General features: G+C 43.8%; 2 protein-coding genes, 1 long non-coding RNA gene and 1 pseudogene across 4 annotated transcripts; 3 read left to right on the top strand and 1 right to left on the bottom strand.

The window, feature by feature from the left end:
- The first annotated feature begins 509 nt into the window (after positions 1–509).
- LOC311119789 lies at positions 510–2261 on the top strand. The gene is made up of 2 exons (XR_014612018.1): positions 510–897; positions 1137–2261. It is a non-coding gene; the product is annotated as an uncharacterized lncRNA (long non-coding RNA).
- Positions 2262–2353: 92 nt separating this feature from the next.
- LOC311119788 (uncharacterized protein) lies at positions 2354–4112 on the bottom strand. Its single transcript, XM_084194443.1, has 2 exons — positions 3916–4112; positions 2354–3673 (listed from the first exon to the last, which is right to left on the bottom strand). The coding sequence occupies exons 1-2, from the start codon at positions 4094–4096 to the stop codon at positions 2646–2648; spliced, it is 1209 nt and encodes a 402-aa protein (XP_084050569.1). The 5' UTR covers positions 4097–4112; the 3' UTR covers positions 2354–2645.
- A 931-nt stretch (positions 4113–5043) lies between these two features.
- On the top strand, positions 5044–14741 carry LOC311119787 (nuclear pore complex protein Nup107-like). The gene is made up of 6 exons (XM_084194442.1): positions 5044–5176; positions 5325–5485; positions 5600–5725; positions 5921–6034; positions 6191–6358; positions 14570–14741. Exons 1-6 carry the CDS (start codon positions 5161–5163, stop codon positions 14675–14677), a joined length of 693 nt encoding a protein of 230 aa, XP_084050568.1. The 5' UTR covers positions 5044–5160; the 3' UTR covers positions 14678–14741.
- Positions 14742–15108: 367 nt separating this feature from the next.
- Positions 15109–17193, top strand: LOC311119782 (solute carrier family 35 member E3-like; annotated as a pseudogene). Its single transcript has 2 exons — positions 15109–15604; positions 16587–17193. The product of its transcript is annotated as a solute carrier family 35 member E3-like (transcript).
- The last annotated feature ends 629 nt before the right edge of the window (positions 17194–17822 follow it).

Below are 17822 nucleotides of genomic sequence, written 5' to 3'. Positions count from 1 at the left end.
CCCCAGGAGGACCATGTGGTCATGTTAACCCTGTACCTCCCTACCCCCCCCCCCAGGAGGACCATGTGGTCATGTTAACCCTGTACCTCCCTACCCCCCCCCAGGAGGACCATGTGGTCATGTTAACCCTGTACCCCCCCACCTCCCCAGGAGTGCTGCGGTTGCAGATTTAATAAGAATGATTCCACAAAGTTCCACTGTGGATCAGTTTGTTTCTCAGTCTGAGCTCTGATTTTGTATCATTAAACTTAATACACAACGAAATTCTTACAAACCGATGTGGGTTGTTGACGGCAATAAAGACTGGGAAAGATTCTGTGATAACTCAAAATGTTCAAATTTTCGATAAGTGTTGGCACTACTTGTCAAAGGTTTCAGAACAGCCAATTTTTCTTAATTAAAAAAAGAAATTGGGTTTTGAAAATTGTGTACAGTAGTTTATAATGAAACGCAGAAAAAATGTTTTGTAAGTACAGCACTAATTGTTATGTCTCTATGAACAGGTTACACTAGACTCTGCAGAGGTTCCTGTGGTACTCAATCACATGTCATGTTCCTGCTCTGCTGGGAAAGCACTATGTAATCACGTAGTAGCACTTCTTTTTCAAAGTGCTCACTATGTTACCATGGGCTTTAAGACAGTGCCATTGCCTCTGTCATGCACCAGCGCACTGCAGACCTGGCACCGGCCTAGGACACAGGTCAGATATTATTTGTTACACTGATGCAGAACTTTGCAGTTTGTATTGACTTTTGACAATGTATTGTTCATCATTATTATATCACAGGGAATTGTACCAGAGGCCACCAATGATATGGCGGTGTGTAAACCAGCGGCTAAGAAAAAAACAAGTGTCAGAGCTGGAGTGAAGTGCACACTGTACCGAGCCTATGATGGTGAGTCTGAATGAGCCCCCGCCTGTACTAGAGCACAAAGACTTTAGTGCATTTCTAAAATAATACAAACATAAAAGTGATTATTATTTGTTACTTTTTATATAGACTTTCAGTGGATATTTTTTTATTTGTATTAGAAGCATGTACGAGACTGGATGAGTGTGGTTGTCTTTTTTAGTGAAAAAGATAAGGTGGCATTTAATGAAATCTAAACTTGACATATCTCACTTTCATGCCAGGGCCTATTCCGGATCCTCACGTCATGGCCAGTGCTGAGAAACTGAAAGACATCCGTCCACAACCAGGGATTTGCAAATTGCTGCACGGGCTTGAGGGCCTTAATTTGGTGGACTCTAAATTTGGCCCTGTGCCATTTGGGTCTGTGCTTTCTTACCAGTGCCCTCTAGAATTAAGTAGAGATATTATTAAACACCCTGGTGCCAGTGAGTTTCCTCAGTTGCCTATTGAAGGTTACAACTCCCATTGATTTTGAGCCCAACTACATACAACAATGTCATTTGGACAGCCTGATTGTGTCAGAGGAGATGTCTGCTGCTATTGAAGCAGAAACAAGAATGCAGTCAGAATGCCAGCTGTGGAGTCAGGTACGCAAACCCCGACTGACAGCCAGCAGATTCCGTGAAATATGCCATGTTCGTGGGGAGTTGTCTGCCAAGGCTTTGGCAACCCGCATTCTGAGAGGAACTCCTCAGACAGCTGCTATGAGAAGAGGGTTGGATCTGGAACCTGAGATACTGAGGCAATATTCTGATTTTTGTGATGTCTCTCTGAAACAATGCGGGGTCATCATCCACCCTGATTCACCTCACCTTGCAGCCAGCCCGGATGCTAAAGTCTTCTGCCCAACAGAAGCACCACCATTTGGTCTTGCTGAGGTTAAGAGTTGCGATGTTGAAAATGTTACCCAAGTTAAACACCTGATCACAGTTAAAGGCCAGGCCTGCCTTAAGAAGAGCCACAAATACTACTATCAGGTTCAAGGCCAACTCGCCTTAAGCGGACTTCAGTGGTGTGACTTCATTACAGATACCCGCACTGACTTCACAGTTGAGAGAATCTTTAGGGATGAGGAGATTATCCACTCAATGCGACAGAAGATTGATCATTTCTATTATAACATCTACATGGATGTCTTCTTAAGTTATAAAACATAAGGCAGAATTTTGTGTAAATAGTGTTAAGGTAAATGTGGAAGGTGAACCTTTGACATTTTTTTCTTTAACTGCAAATTAACTTGTCATATACTGTATATCTCCTATGTACTGAAACACACATTTTGAAAAGGATTGTGATGTAAATGTCGACATGTTTTTCTTTAACTGCAAATGAACTTAATTGTGTTATATACTGTATATCTATGTATTGAAATACACATTTTGAAAAGGATTGCGATGTTGTAAATGCTCTTACCAAAATCAAAAAGGATTGGAAGCAGTTGCTTGCAAACATATATTTAATAGTTCCATCAGTGCCATGACACATAAGCACATAACATGGTTAATAGTTGGATATTTTTACAATATATCACATTAGGTTCATTAATAGCTATGAAAAAGTTATTACCCTTAACAAAAACATACAGTATAACATTAGATCAATTAAATTACCAACAAAGTTAATTCATATTTACATTTTTTTGTACATACAATACAGTAATATAAAAGTACTTCTATTTACAGCCCATCTAGCTTACTCAGGAAATATACAACTTCCAGTTGACAAAAACATCAGACTGGTTTGTCTCCTTTAATGTCAAGAGGTCCCTGATAGTTCGACATGAGGCAGCAGATGGCCCACAGCTGATTCACTGAACCCACTGTGGAAAGAGGAACAAGCCCATCCCAGATATGGTACTCCTTCACCCTCCGTATGGCCCTCTCGACTAAAATCCTCAGCCGGGCGATGGCCTGGGTCTTAAGAGTGTCCTCCCTGCTGAGCTGAGGAGATTTTTTCAGTGGAGGGATGACGAGTGTTGCCCCCACTTCTGACAACATCCTCTCGATCAGGAAACCCTTGTCCGCCATTAATTCATCTCCGGGCTGAAGTAAATGCAAGATCTGACATTTCCGTGTTATTTCCATGTCGGAGATGGAGCCTGTGTAGAGCTTTGATACAAATGTGATAACACCACATGGAGCTACACCAATCAGCCCTTTAAAGGTGGTGTGATTTTTGTAGCTCGAAAAGGTTTCTGACTGTAGTGAGAGGGAGGATGGTGTTTCACAGCGGATCTCGGTGCAGTCTACTATAACTCTCACCTGAGGGCAGTAGAGCTTGAACTTATCAGGCATTGTGGCCTGCACCTGCTCTCTTGTCATCCACACCGGCAGTGAGCCAAGAACCTGGTAAAGGTAGCTAGTCCATGTTAAAATGATGCGGCTAACTGTGGACAGGCTGACCTCAAAGATGGTAGACAAGGTTTTCTCCTGAAGCCCAGCTGCAACACGACACAGAAACATAAATAGTTCATCAATAAGTGGAAGTTTTCGGTGAGGGCTAGGTGTCACATGTGCCGTTTGCTGTGCCTTAGACCAGTATACAAGCCGTGAAGCAGAGGGATAAACAGAATCCCAAAACACAGTGAAGACCTCCTTTGAGCTGAATCGTGTGTAGTAGCGATAGTCCTCATCTGTGACACAAAAATTAAAAAGGAGTGGATGCTGCTTCTTAACTGTCAGGTGCTGGATCTCAATTTCTAGGGACAACACTTGCAGCTCCAAATCTCGAATTCTTTGAGTAGCACTGTCCAGTTTACCTTAAGGGGAAGAAAAAGCATACATGTTGGTAGGTTAGTTATTACTCATCTATCCCATCCCATTTTCAATAAATAAAACTGAAGAAGCTTCTAAGATGGATGAGGTTTAAAACGCCAAGTCTTTTCACAGAGAGACCAGTTACTCCAAATCGTAGTATAAAATAGTATTTTTACTTAACTGCCATATACTTTTACTTTTTTTGCCAAACAGATACATGGTTACTCTTATTTGTAATACTAACCAGGAGAAGGACGGCAGGCATAGTCGTGATCGTTTGTCACTGCAGGCAAAGCACCCTCTGTGCTGTCAGGCATCTCATGATCAGAATCATCCAGGACAGCAACACCAAGACGCTTTCTTGCTCGCTGGTAAACTGACTCCCGAGCTTGTGAGCCGCCTCCTATATGTGTGAAATTAACCATATGCTTGTCATGATACATTTTGGTAATCACTTTTCAGTCCCTAAAATGACAAAATGTAGCAGCTATATTGCATCAGGATTAAATTATTAAACATTTTGTACAAGTAATATATTATTGGATTACAGTAGTATTACGTTTAACGCTGTCTACCTATCCTTACCCCAATCATTCCAGTGGAATCTAGACGGCACTGATCCCTGTTTAATACGGATCCGTCCACTGGCCGATGTGTATCTATCCTCAGGGGGAAAGTGCTGACTGCAAACAAAGGTGCTCCCACGAAGAATCTTAAAACTTGGTCCCTCATCTCTCCTGATCGCCCTCACCCAACGGGCACGTATTTCTCCATCAACAGGGAAATCGTGAAAACTCAGATACGGGAATTTCTGTTTGTTGTTTGAACAAAATGGTACACTGCAATAGCATCTTCTCGAAGATTGTGCCATGCTTCGGTGTTGGATGGGATACTGTTGCGATACAGACACCGGGAGAAAAGAAACAGCTAAATTAACATTCAGCTTTGACCAGGAATCAATATTTATCTAGCTATCATGCACAACAGTATTTGAATAGGTGAGTTACTATACATTCATGAATAAACTAACTGCCTAACAAAGGGTTAGATAGCTAGCTAAGTAAACTTGTTACATTACAGCCAGGCAGCAATGTAACGCTACCTTTTAACGTTATCGGTATCTGGTACTAAGTTGTTGTTAGCTAACGTTAGCCCACTTTTAAGTAACTAAGGCAGTGAACAATTATGAATTAACAATAACGTTAGCAAGTTACAAACCATTGCATATACGTAAACATTATTACTCTTAACTTTACTAATTTAACTTAAACGTACCTTTTGGAATTTCTTCAAGTAGCTAGCTTGCTAGTTAGTGGTCAACAGTTGTATTTTCGTTGAGAAGTCTCAGGTTACGGGCGAACGGAAGTGAAGTTAACCTGCTACGCGGAAAGGCGGAAGTTAGATGACGTCATCGTGAAAAGGGCCTATTGATTGGCTGGTGTTTGACCCCGCCCAGAGAGCTGAGGCCCTCAAACAGAGCAACGCCATCATGAGGAAGTTCCTGGGTACGTTACACACACACTCACGGTTCTGAAACAGATCACATGCCCATACAAACATTGCATTGTATTGGCTACCTTTTGAAAATCTCCCTCTTTTTCAACCATGCTGTTGACCCATTGCTATCTCTCCTCTCTCTCTCATCTCCTCCAGCCTCTAAGAAACACGATGCAGCCAAGGAGGTGTTTGGTAAGGTCCCAGAGGACTCAATGAGGGAGATATACAGCCAGTGGGAGGAGCTAGGCCTGGACACGCCCCTTCCTGCAGAGGATGAGAACGCCATCAGGGAACACCTGTGTATCCGCGCTTACCTGGTGAGGGGACAAGCTCTCGCAGCACTGTGATTGACTCGTCTGTTTATTAAACGTTTTTAGAGGGGACTCCTGTAGTTGTATAAGGTGTGTGTGTGTGTGTGTTACCCCCCCCAGGAAGCTCATGAGGCGTTCAATGAGTGGTTCCATCACATGAACTCCCCCCCTCAGAAGCCCAGCCCCCCGGCCCAGGCCAAGTTCACTGAGAAGGTGGCCTTCGAGATGAAGGAGAAGGAGTACCAGGTACACAATACACTCTGATCCCAGATCAGTCTCTGTGTTACGGTAGAACTGGTGAGGAGTTTTAATTTGTTAGTGTAACTGGTCCTGGATCAGACGAAGAACGCTAATGCTAGCAACGCTATTATTTAGCGTAACAGCCTATTGACTAAATTTAAAAAAAAAAGGTGTGTTAAAGTGTGACCTCCTCTCCTGTAGATGGAACACGACAACTGGACCGGCCGTCTGGAGGCTCTGACTGAAGACGTGAAGGAGAGAATCTACAACGTCCTGCTGTTTGTGGACGGGGGCTGGATGGTCGACGTCAGAGAGGTGTGTGTCTGTCTGTATCTGAGTATTACCGTTAGTGATTGGTGGCGTGAGGGCTCAGCGCTAGGTTAGCGTTTGAGCCTGTATTAGCTCTGTCTCCAGTACAACTGTGTTATTTCTAGGTACACATTATTACTTCTACCACTTGTTCTATTCCAGGATACGGAGGAGGACCCAGAGAGAGGCCACCAGATGGTGCTGCTCCGTAGACTCTGTCTGCCCATGATGTCCTTCCTGTTGCAGACAGTACTGCAGAGAACACAACGCCACCAGGAGAGTCTCAGACTGGCTGATATCATCGCCTCAGACCAACACCGCCTCTATGAGGTCTGTACTGTAGTCTAGAAATTATATTTCTATGGTCTGCGCTGGAGTCTGACCTGGGCTGAGGGCATCTCAATTCAGTCTACAGTGGCTTCATCCTCTCCCCTCTCTGTCTCCTTTCCTTTGTCTGCCACCATCTGCTTCTCAAGTCTACTGTGACTTCAAGGAAACACTATTGAGATTCACCTAATAGTCTAGTGTGGCTTCCTCTCTTCCACGTCATCTGACACCTGTCCAGTTCTTTCACATCAGTGCTGATGAAGCGTTATAGCTCAATACAATACAACACCATCTCACAGCATTATAGCTCAATACAACACCATCTCACAGCATTATAGCTCAATACAATATCAACACCATCTCACAGCATTATAGCTCAATACAACACCATCTCACAGCATTATAGCTCAATACAATATCAACACCATCTCACAGCGTTATAGCTCAATACAATATCAACACCATCTCACAGCATTATAGCTCAATACAATATCAACACCATCTCACAGCATTATAGCTCAATACAATATCAACACCATCTCACAGCATTATAGCTCAATACAATATCAACACCATCTCACAGCGTTATAGCTCAATACAATACAACACCATCTCACAGCATTATAGCTCAATACAATATCAACACCATCTCACAGCATTATAGCTCAATACAATATCAACACCATCTCACAGCATTATAGCTCAATACAATATCAACACCATCTCACAGCATTATAGCTCAATACAATATCAACACCATCTCACAGCATTATAGCTCAATACAATATCAACACCATCTCACAGCGTTATAGCTCAATACAACACCATCTCACAGCATTATAGCTCAATACAACACCATCTCACAGCATTATAGCTCAATACAACACCATCTCACAGCATTATAGCTCAATACAACACCATCTCACAGCATTATAGCTCAATACAACACCATCTCACAGCATTATAGCTCAATACAATATCAACACCATCTCACAGCGTTATAGCTCAATACAACACCATCTCACAGCATTATAGCTCAATACAATATCAACACCATCTCACAGCATTATAGCTCAATACAATATCAACACCATCTCACAGCATTATAGCTCAATACAATATCAACACCATCTCACAGCATTATAGCTCAATACAATATCAACACCATCTCACAGCATTATAGCTCAATACAACACCATCTCACAGCATTATAGCTCAATACAACACCATCTCACAGCATTATAGCTCAATACAACACCATCTCACAGCATTATAGCTCAATACAATATCAACACCATCTCACAGCGTTATAGCTCAATACAACACCATCTCACAGCGTTATAGCTCAATACAATATCAACACCATCTCACAGCATTATAGCTCAATACAATATCAACACCATCTCACAGCATTATAGCTCAATACAATACAACACCATCTCACAGCATTATAGCTCAATACAATATCAACACCATCTCACAGCATTATAGCTCAATACAATATCAACACCATCTCACAGCGTTATAGCTCAATACAATATCAACACCATCTCACAGCGTTATAGCTCAATACAATATCAACACCATCTCACAGCATTATAGCTCAATACAATATCAACACCATCTCACAGCATTATAGCTCAATACAACACCATCTCACAGCATTATAGCTCAATACAATATCAACACCATCTCACAGCGTTATAGCTCAATACAATATCAACACCATCTCACAGCGTTATAGCTCAATACAATATCAACACCATCTCACAGCGTTATAGCTCAATACAATATCAACACCATCTCACAGCATTATAGCTCAATACAATATCAACACCATCTCACAGCATTATAGCTCAATACAATATCAACACCATCTCACAGCATTATAGCTCAATACAATATCAACACCATCTCACAGCATTATAGCTCAATACAATATCAACACCATCTCACAGCATTATAGCTCAATACAATATCAACACCATCTCACAGCGTTATAGCTCAATACAATATCAACACCATCTCACAGCATTATAGCTCAATACAATATCAACACCATCTCACAGCATTATAGCTCAATACAACACCATCTCCCTTGCGCCTTCTCCAGCTGACGGGAGAGGACGTGTTTTTCTCTGGCTGGAGGTAAGTAGGTAAGTAGGGGTAAGCTACATGTAGTGTTGAGTAAAGCTTAACCATGTATTAGATCGTAGGTAGGTAGTTAGCTGTAGTTAGGTATTGTATTTATTGTAGGTTAGTATTGTTGTTATTGTAGCTTTCCGTGGGTAATTTGTGGGTTAGTTTCGAGGCATGAGGCTAGCTAGCTAGCGGGTAGCTATTGGTAACGATTAGCAACGCTGGAGAGCTGGTTCCAACGGTAATGTACTCCTACCCAACGTTTAACTTTTGCTTAACCATGTATTAGATCGTAGGTAGGTAGCTAGCTGTAGTTAGGTATTGAATTTATTGTAGGTTAGTATTGTGGTTGTAGTAGCTTTCCATAGGTAATTGTGGACTAGTATCGAGGCACGAGGCTAGCTAGCTAGCGGGTAGCTATTGGTAACGATTAGCAACGCTGGAGAGCTGGTTCCAACGTTTAATTATTATTATTATTATTATTATTATTATTTTTTTTTGCTGCGTTGTGAAGGGAACTCGACACGGACTTGAATTGTCTGTTTGGTGTGCTGACACACTCTTGGCAGTTTGTTGTGGCCAGGTGTTGATGCTAAGTTGTGTGTTAATGGATGCTAGCTTGCAGGTTGGCTACGGCGTCATAGCTAGGCTTCGTGGGTTGTTGTGGGTAGTTACTGTGTCTTGGCAGTGTCCTCGGCCGTGCCAGCTGTAGCACGAAGCTAGCTAGCTAGCCGTTCTTCAAACAGAGTCGACACAGTGGCCATTGCTAGCTACCCAACATGACCATTTGGCTGTACTGTAGTAGCTAACCACAATTTACTTGTCCTAGCTAGCCAACGTCTAATCATTGCTGCGTCATATAAGGAACTTGACACAGACACGAATGATCTGTTTAGTGTGATATCACAATATTGGTGGTTTGTTGTGACCAAGTGTTGGCGCTAAACGGTGTGTTATTGTTATTGGATGCTAGTCTGCTAGTTGGCTATGGAGTCATAGTTGGCTAGCTGAACAAAGTGGGTTGAGTCTACTCCTTTAAACATTGAACCGCTGTGGTTCACAACAATTCTGATTTCCAAAGGCGGAAGTTGGGAGAGTTTTTGTTCGGGTGGTTCAGTGAAACAATTTTAGTTTCCGAGCTAGAAGATTTGGTGAGGGAGGCCCTGCTCTCTCCACTCCCAGATGCTTAGCCCATTTCATTCCGATCTCCTCTGCATTTTTGTAGCCATTTGCTACAGCCTGTCAACTATGCCTCTGCCTATCCCTGTTCTCTCCTCTCTGCACAGGCTACACAAACGCACCACACCGCGTGGCTGCTGCCTCTCCAATTTGGTGGTCCCTGCACGCACCACCCACGTGGAGTTCCAGGTCGCAGGCAGCCTCTGGAACTGCCGTTCTGCTGCCAACAAAGCTGACTTCATCCCAGCCTATGCCAACCTCCAGTCCCTCGACTTCCTGGCGCTGACGGAAACATGGATCACCACTGAAAACACCGCTACTCCTACTGCTCTCTCCTCGTCTGACCATGTGTTCTCGCATACCCCGAGAGCATCTGGTCAGAGGGGTGGTGGTACAGGAATCCTCATCTCTCCCAAGTGGACATTCTCAATTTTTCCCCTAACCCATCTGTCTATCTCCTCATTTGAATTCCATGCTGTCACAGTCACTAGCCCATTTAAGCTTAATATCCTTGTCATCTATCGCCCTCCAGGTTCCCTTGGAGAGTTCATCAATGAGCTTGACGCCTTGATAAGTTCCTTCCCTGAGGATGGCTCACCCCTCACAGTTTTGGGGGATTTCAACCTCCCTATGTCCACATTTGACTCATTTCTCTCTGCCTCCTTCTTTCCACTCCTCTCCTCTTTTGACCTCACCCTCTCACCGTCCCCCCCTACTCACAAGGCAGGCAATACGCTTGACCTCATCTTCACTAGATGCTGCTCCTCTACTAATCTCACTGCAACTCCCCTCCAAATCTCCGACCACTACTTTGTTTCCTTTTCTCTCTCACTCTCCTCCCACACTACTCACTCTGCCCCTACACAGATGGTAATGCGCCGCCGCAACCTTCGCTCTCTCTCTCCCACTACTCTCTCCTCTTCCATCCTATCATCTCTTCCCTCTGCTCAATCCTTCTCCCTCCAATCTCCTGATTCTGCCTCCTCAACCCTCCTCTCCTCCCTTTCTGCATCCTTTGACTCTCTGTGTCCCCTATCCTCACGGCCGGCTCGGTCCTCCCCTCCAGCTCCGTGGCTTGATGACTCATTGCGAGCTCACAGAACAGAGCTCCGGGCAGCGGAGCGGAAATGGAAGAAAACTAAATTCCCTGCCGACCTGGCATCTTTTCACTCCCTCCTCTCTACATTTTCTTCATCTGTTTCTGCTGCTAAGGCCACCTTCTACCACTCTAAATTCCAAGCATCTGCCTCTAACCCTAGGAAGCTCTTTGCCACATTTTCCTCCCTCCTGAATCCTCCCCCCCCCCTCCCCCCCTCCTCTCTCTCTGTGGATGACTTCGTCAACCACTTTGAAAAGAAGGTTGACGACATCCGATCCTTGTTTGTTAAGCCTAATGACACTGCTGGTCCTGCTCACACTGCCCTACCCTATGCTTTGACTTCTTTCTCCCCTCTCTCTCCAGATAAGATCCTGCGACTTGTGACTGCAGGCCGCCCAACAACCTGCCCGCTTGACCCCATCCCCTCCTCCCTTCTCCAGACCATCTCCGGTGACCTTCTCCCCTACCTCACCTCGCTGATCAACTCATCCTTGACCGCTGGCCATGTCCCTTCCGTCTTCAAGAGAGCGAGAGTTACTCCCCTTCTCAAAAAACCAACACTCGACCCCACTGATGTCAACAACTACAGACCAGTATCCCTTCTTTCTTTTCTTTCCAAAACTATTGAGCGTGCCGTCTTTAGCCAACTCTCTTGCTATCTCTCTCAGAATGACCTTCTTGATCCAAACCAATCAGGTTTCAGGACTGGTCATTCAACTGAGACTGCTCTTCTCTGTGTCACAGAGACTCTCCGCACTGCTAAAGCTAACTCTCTCTCCTCTGCTCTTGTCCTTCTAGATCTGTCTGCTGCCTTTGATACTGTGAACCATCAGATCCTCCTCTCCACCCTCTCCGAAATGGGCATCTCCGGCGCGGCTCACTCCTGGATTGCGTCCTACCTGACCGGTCGCTCCTACCAAGTGGCGTGGCGGGAAGCTGTCTCCGCACCACGTGCTCTCACCACTGGTGTCCCCCAGGGATCGGTTTTGGGCCCTCTCCTTTTCTCCCTATACACCAAGTCACTTGGCTCTGTCATATCCTCACATGGCCTTTCCTATCATTGCTACGCTGACGATACACAACTAATCTTCTCCTTTCCCCCTTCTGATCACCAGGTGGCGAATCGCATCTCTGCATGTCTGGCAGACATATCAGTATGGATGACGGATCACCACCTCAAGCTGAACCCTGGCAAGACGGAGCTGCTCTTCCTCCCCGGGAAGGACTGCCCGTTCCATGATCTCGCCATCACGGTAGACAACTCCGCTGTGTCCTCCTCCCAGAGTGCGAAGAGCCTAGGCGTGACCCTGGACAACACCCTGTCGTTCTCCGCCAACATCAAGGCGGTGACCCGCTCCTGCAGGTTCATGCTCTACAACATTCGGAGAGTGCGACCCTGCCTTACACAGGAAGCGGCGCAGGTCCTGGTCCAGGCACTTGTCATCTCCCGTCTGGACTACTGCAACTCGCTGTTGGCTGGGCTCCCTGCCTGTGCCATTAAACCCCTACAACTCATCCAGAATGCCGCAGCCCGTCTGGTGTTCAACCTTCCCAAGTTCTCTCACGTCACCCCCCTCCTCCGCACACTCCACTGGCTTCCAATTGAAGCTCGCATCCGCTACAAGACCATGGTGCTTGCCTTTGGAGCAGTGAGGGGAACGGCACCCCTGTACCTTCAGGCTCTGATCAGTCCCTACACCCAAACGAGGACATTGCGTTCATCCACCTCTGGCCTGCTGGCTCCCCTTCCTCTGCGGAAGCACAGCTCCCCCTCAGCCCAGTCAAAACTGTTCGCTGCTCTGGCACCCCAATGGTGGAACAAGCTCCCTCACGACGCCAGGACAGCGGAGTCACTCACCACCTTCCGGAGACATTTGAAACCCCACCTCTTTAAGGAATACCTGGGATAGGCTAAAGTATTCCTTCTAACCCCCCCCCCCCCCCCCCCAAATTGTAAAGTGGTTATCCCACTGGCTATAGGGTGAACGCACCAATTTGTGAGTCGCTCTGGCTAAGAGCGTCTGCTAAATGACGTTAATGTGCCCTTGAGCAAGGCACTTAACCCTAATTGCTCCTGTAAGTCGCTCTGGTTAAGAGCGTCTGCTAAATGACTAAAATGTAAATGTAAATGTCACAGCATTATAGCTCAATACAATATCAACACCATCTCACAGCGTTATAGCTCAATACAACACCATCTCACAGCGTTATAGCTCAATACAATATCAACACCATCTCACAGCATTATAGCTCAATACAATATCAACACCATCTCACAGCGTTATAGCTCAATACAACACCATCTCACAGCGTTATAGCTCAATACAATATCAACACCATCTCACAGCATTATAGCTCAATACAATATCAACACCATCTCACAGCATTATAGCTCAATACAACACCATCTCACAGCATTATAGCTCAATACAATATCAACACCATCTCACAGCGTTATAGCTCAATACAACACCATCTCACAGCGTTATAGCTCAATACAATATCAACACCATCTCACAGCATTATAGCTCAATACAATATCAACACCATCTCACAGCGTTATAGCTCAATACAACACCATCTCACAGCGTTATAGCTCAATACAATATCAACACCATCTCACAGCATTATAGCTCAATACAATATCAACACCATCTCACAGCGTTATAGCTCAATACAACACCATCTCACAGCGTTATAGCTCAATACAATATCAACACCATCTCACAGCATTATAGCTCAATACAATATCAACACCATCTCACAGCATTATAGCTCAATACAACACCATCTCACAGCGTTATAGCTCAATACAATATCAACACCATCTCACAGCATTATAGCTCAATACAATATCAACACCATCTCACAGCATTATAGCTCAATACAATACAACACCATCTCACAGCATTATAGCTCAATACAATATCAACACCATCTCACAGCATTATAGCTCAATACAATATCAACACCATCTCACAGCATTATAGCTCAATACAATATCAACACCATCTCACAGCATTATAGCTCAATACAATATCAACACCATCTCACAGCATTATAGCTCAATACAACACCATCTCACAGCATTATAGCTCAATACAATATCAACACCATCTCACAGCGTTATAGCTCAATACAATATCAACACCATCTCACAGCGTTATAGCTCAATACAATATCAACACCATCTCACAGCGTTATAGCTCAATACAATATCAACACCATCTCACAGCATTATAGCTCAATACAATATCAACACCATCTCACAGCGTTATAGCTCAATACAACACCATCTCACAGCATTATAGCTCAATACAATATCAACACCATCTCACAGCGTTATAGCTCAATACAATATCAACACCATCTCACAGCGTTATAGCTCAATACAATATCAACACCATCTCACAGCGTTATAGCTCAATACAATATCAACACCATCTCACAGCATTATAGCTCAATACAATATCAACACCATCTCACAGCATTATAGCTCAATACAACACCATCTCACAGCATTATAGCTCAATACAATATCAACACCATCTCACAGCGTTATAGCTCAATACAACACCATCTCACAGCATTATAGCTCAATACAATATCAACACCATCTCACAGCATTATAGCTCAATACAATATCAACACCATCTCACAGCATTATAGCTCAATACAACACCATCTCACAGCATCTCTCCCTGTCACTGTATTGCTGTCTCCTCTTCCACTCTTCTACTTTCCCATCCTCTTCTTTTTGCTAACTATGTTCTGTCTCTTCTCTCTCTCTGTCTCAGGTGTTCTCCAAAGATGAGCTGAGGAAGTTCCTTCAGAAGATGAGGGAGTCGTCTCTTCTCTTATTGGATAAGAGTCTGGACCCGCTGGGGTACGAGATCCAACCATAAATACACCCCACCTGGACATTTGTTTTCTTTTCTTTTTTGTGTTCTTTTAATTTTTTTTGCCAAATTTTATGTAATGGAGTGAATGATTTTCTGCATTTTCGTATACAATAAAAGTGACTTGACTGAAATATTGTTTGTCTTTGGGCCGTGCACAGGCTGGATGCAAATCCGTATCTGAATCTAGAAGAGTATAAGGAAGGTTTGAGAGACCTTGTATATGTCTAGAATAAATAGTTTAGGTTATCGCCTTCAACTTTCCAAAGTCTCCACGGGGATGCGCTGTAGGGCACTGACGTGGCTAGTTCTCTTCGCAGAAAAAACGGAAGTAAAGGTCACTTCATCTGACGTCACTACTCCCGTTAAGTTGCAGCCAGGCTCTTTTTTTTTCCCTATATGATCAACATGCGATGGGAAAAGTATGAAAGCGTTGCACAACTGGCAGAGGGTAGACATTTTTACTTGAATTTGTTGGTTTACATTAGCAAGCTAGATTCATACTATACAGTACTACTGAACCCTATAGGTAGATTTTACAGGACGGTTATCAAGAGGACCATGGCTAACCGACTTTCACACCTTTTCTCGAACAGCCGCCTCGTCATTGGATTATTGGCCAATTTGCTGTCGTCGATATGCATCGTTTTCATCAACAAATGGATCTATGTTCACTATGGCTTCCCAAACATGACTAACGCTGATCCATTTCGTGGTGACATGGCTTGGACTATGGGTATGCCAGAAGATGGACATATTTGCCACCAAAATTATCTGGCTCGCTCTCAGCTTCTGTGGCTTTCACCAATATGTCCTTACAAAACAACACCATTGGCACTTACCAGCTGGCCAAAGCGATGACAACTCCTGTGATCATTGTCATACAGACTGTGTTACAAGAAGACATTCTCCACCAAGATCAAATTGACTTTGGTATGTAGGGGTTACAATGTACCAATGCTGCTGCCTGCTACAATGTAGCTAGCATTCCATACAGAATGGTCAGATTGGCATTTATTGAGATGACTTTTTTTTGTTTAAAAATTAAATACTTTTCTAATTGTACAAACATATACCGAAGTTGAATTATACATTCAAAATGAACATTTAGCAAAGTACATAATCAAGCACACAGGTTTAAGAAAACAAACTTTTACAAACATCACAGAGGTCTTATATACATAAAATTAGACATATGTATGTTTCAAAGGTAGCAGTGAGTTTCCGGTCATGTTTGTTTTTAACCAATCTTAATGATTGCAAAAAAATATCAAGCTGTCTTTCAAAAATAAATAAGGGGGTAGCCTTCAAAAATCTGTATTTGTGTATGAAGAATTTGGTTAATACAAATACATTTTTGACCATCTTGGAATAAACCAAATTTGACGACCTATGTGAAATTGGCAATAATAATATAATTTGAAAATAATAAATCATAACCACCCAGAAATTGGTAATATGATCACAACTAAATAAATTATGTTCCGTAGTTCCAATGTCATTCCCACAAAAATGTACAGGGATTACGCTCTACAATGAATAGAGATGATCGATATACTGGAGGCAGCTCTGCAGAGTGGTCACTAGCTGGCAAAGTCAGAAAATCTCTGTGTCCAGTATGAAGGACATTAGAGGTACTTTCACGAGCAGATATCCATAGACTTCTAGTCATTGCGCTAATGCTAGTTAGCGACTTCCTTCAAACTGCATGCATTAGCCATACAAATGGTATCCAGGAGTTCATCTGACTCCGGGGAAGTAGATAAAGGGCCTCATTGCCAACATCCCGAAGTATCCCTTTAACCCTAACCACACACTAACCCTAATGCCTAACCCAAACTTTTTTCATGAATTTTTATGATTACAGTTACAGTAACGCTATTTACCTGATGTGTCTGTCTTTTCCCACTACTAGGTGCCCATAACATTAGGTGTGATCCTGAACTCCTACTATGATGTGAAGTTCAACCTCCTGGGGATGATCTTTGCCACACTAGGGGTGTTGGTCACCTCCCTCTATCAGGTGGTAAGTAGTGATGCTTTGAAGTGCACTTGGGACCTGGTGAACCCGGGATTCAACAAACATGGCTGTCTCCCAAATGGCACCCTATTCCCTATGAGCCCTGGTCAAAAGTAGTGCACTAGAAAGGGAATAGGGTGCTAGTTGGAATGCAGACATAGACTAGAACACGTTACTTATTCCTCTTAAAGGGGATTCCTCACCTTTCAGCATGACAATGCCCCTGTGCACAAAGTGAGGTCCATACAGAAATGGTTTGTCGAGATAGAACTTGACTGGCCTGCACAGAGCCCTGACCTCAACCCAATCGAACACCTTTGGGATTAATTGGAACACCGACTGCGAGCCAGGCCTAATCGCCTAACATCAGTGCCCGACCTCACTAATGCTCTTGTGGCTGAATGGAAGCAAATCCCCGCAGCAATGTTTCAACATCTAGTGGAAAGCCTTCCCAGAAGAATGGAGGCTGTTATAGCAGCAAATGGGGGACCAACTCCATGTTAATGCCCATGATTTTGGAATGAGATGCTTGACGAGCAGATATCCACATGCTTTTGGTCATGTAGTGTATCTTGGTAATTACTTAGCTGAGTGTTGGACCACTCTTCGTAGACCAGTTTCATACGCTAATGATACTGTCTGTGTGTGGTGATTCAGTACTGACTCTCAAAGGATCAGAGTGTTTGGTAAGGGGGGGGGGGCTGCTGATTTCAGGGGGGAAAAGTGCTGCTTCCTGGCCACCCCACTCCTGTTTCTGTGAGAGCATGGGGTCTACCTTTGTCTGTGTGACATGGCTGGGCGACAGGAGCCAGTCACTCCTTATCAGTGTCACATGGTCCAGAGCTTTGTCATACACCAACCCGCAGATTGTGTCTGTACATGTGCATGTGCAACAACCACTGTTTGTGATATATTATGTATATTATGTAAATGGTGTGTGTGTGTGTGTCACCATCTCATACTGAGAGATATGGGGTTGAGAGAAGCAGAGAAGAGCGAAAGGTAGTGAAATGGTTGCCTGACGAGAAAATGTGGGCCATTGTACAAAACAAAGTCATGAGCAATTGGATCGTCTCTAACCAATCAGAGTATACAAGCCAGTGACGTGATTTATGAATCATGTTGGCCCAA

This window comes from Coregonus lavaretus (genome assembly GCF_964263955.1).
Source record: "Coregonus lavaretus genome assembly, contig: HAP1_SCAFFOLD_991, whole genome shotgun sequence".
In the NCBI taxonomy this organism is placed as follows: domain Eukaryota; kingdom Metazoa; phylum Chordata; class Actinopteri; order Salmoniformes; family Salmonidae; genus Coregonus; species Coregonus lavaretus.
The sequence above is the reverse complement of the archived record's forward strand: the minus strand, read 5'-3'. Positions and strand labels throughout refer to the sequence as shown.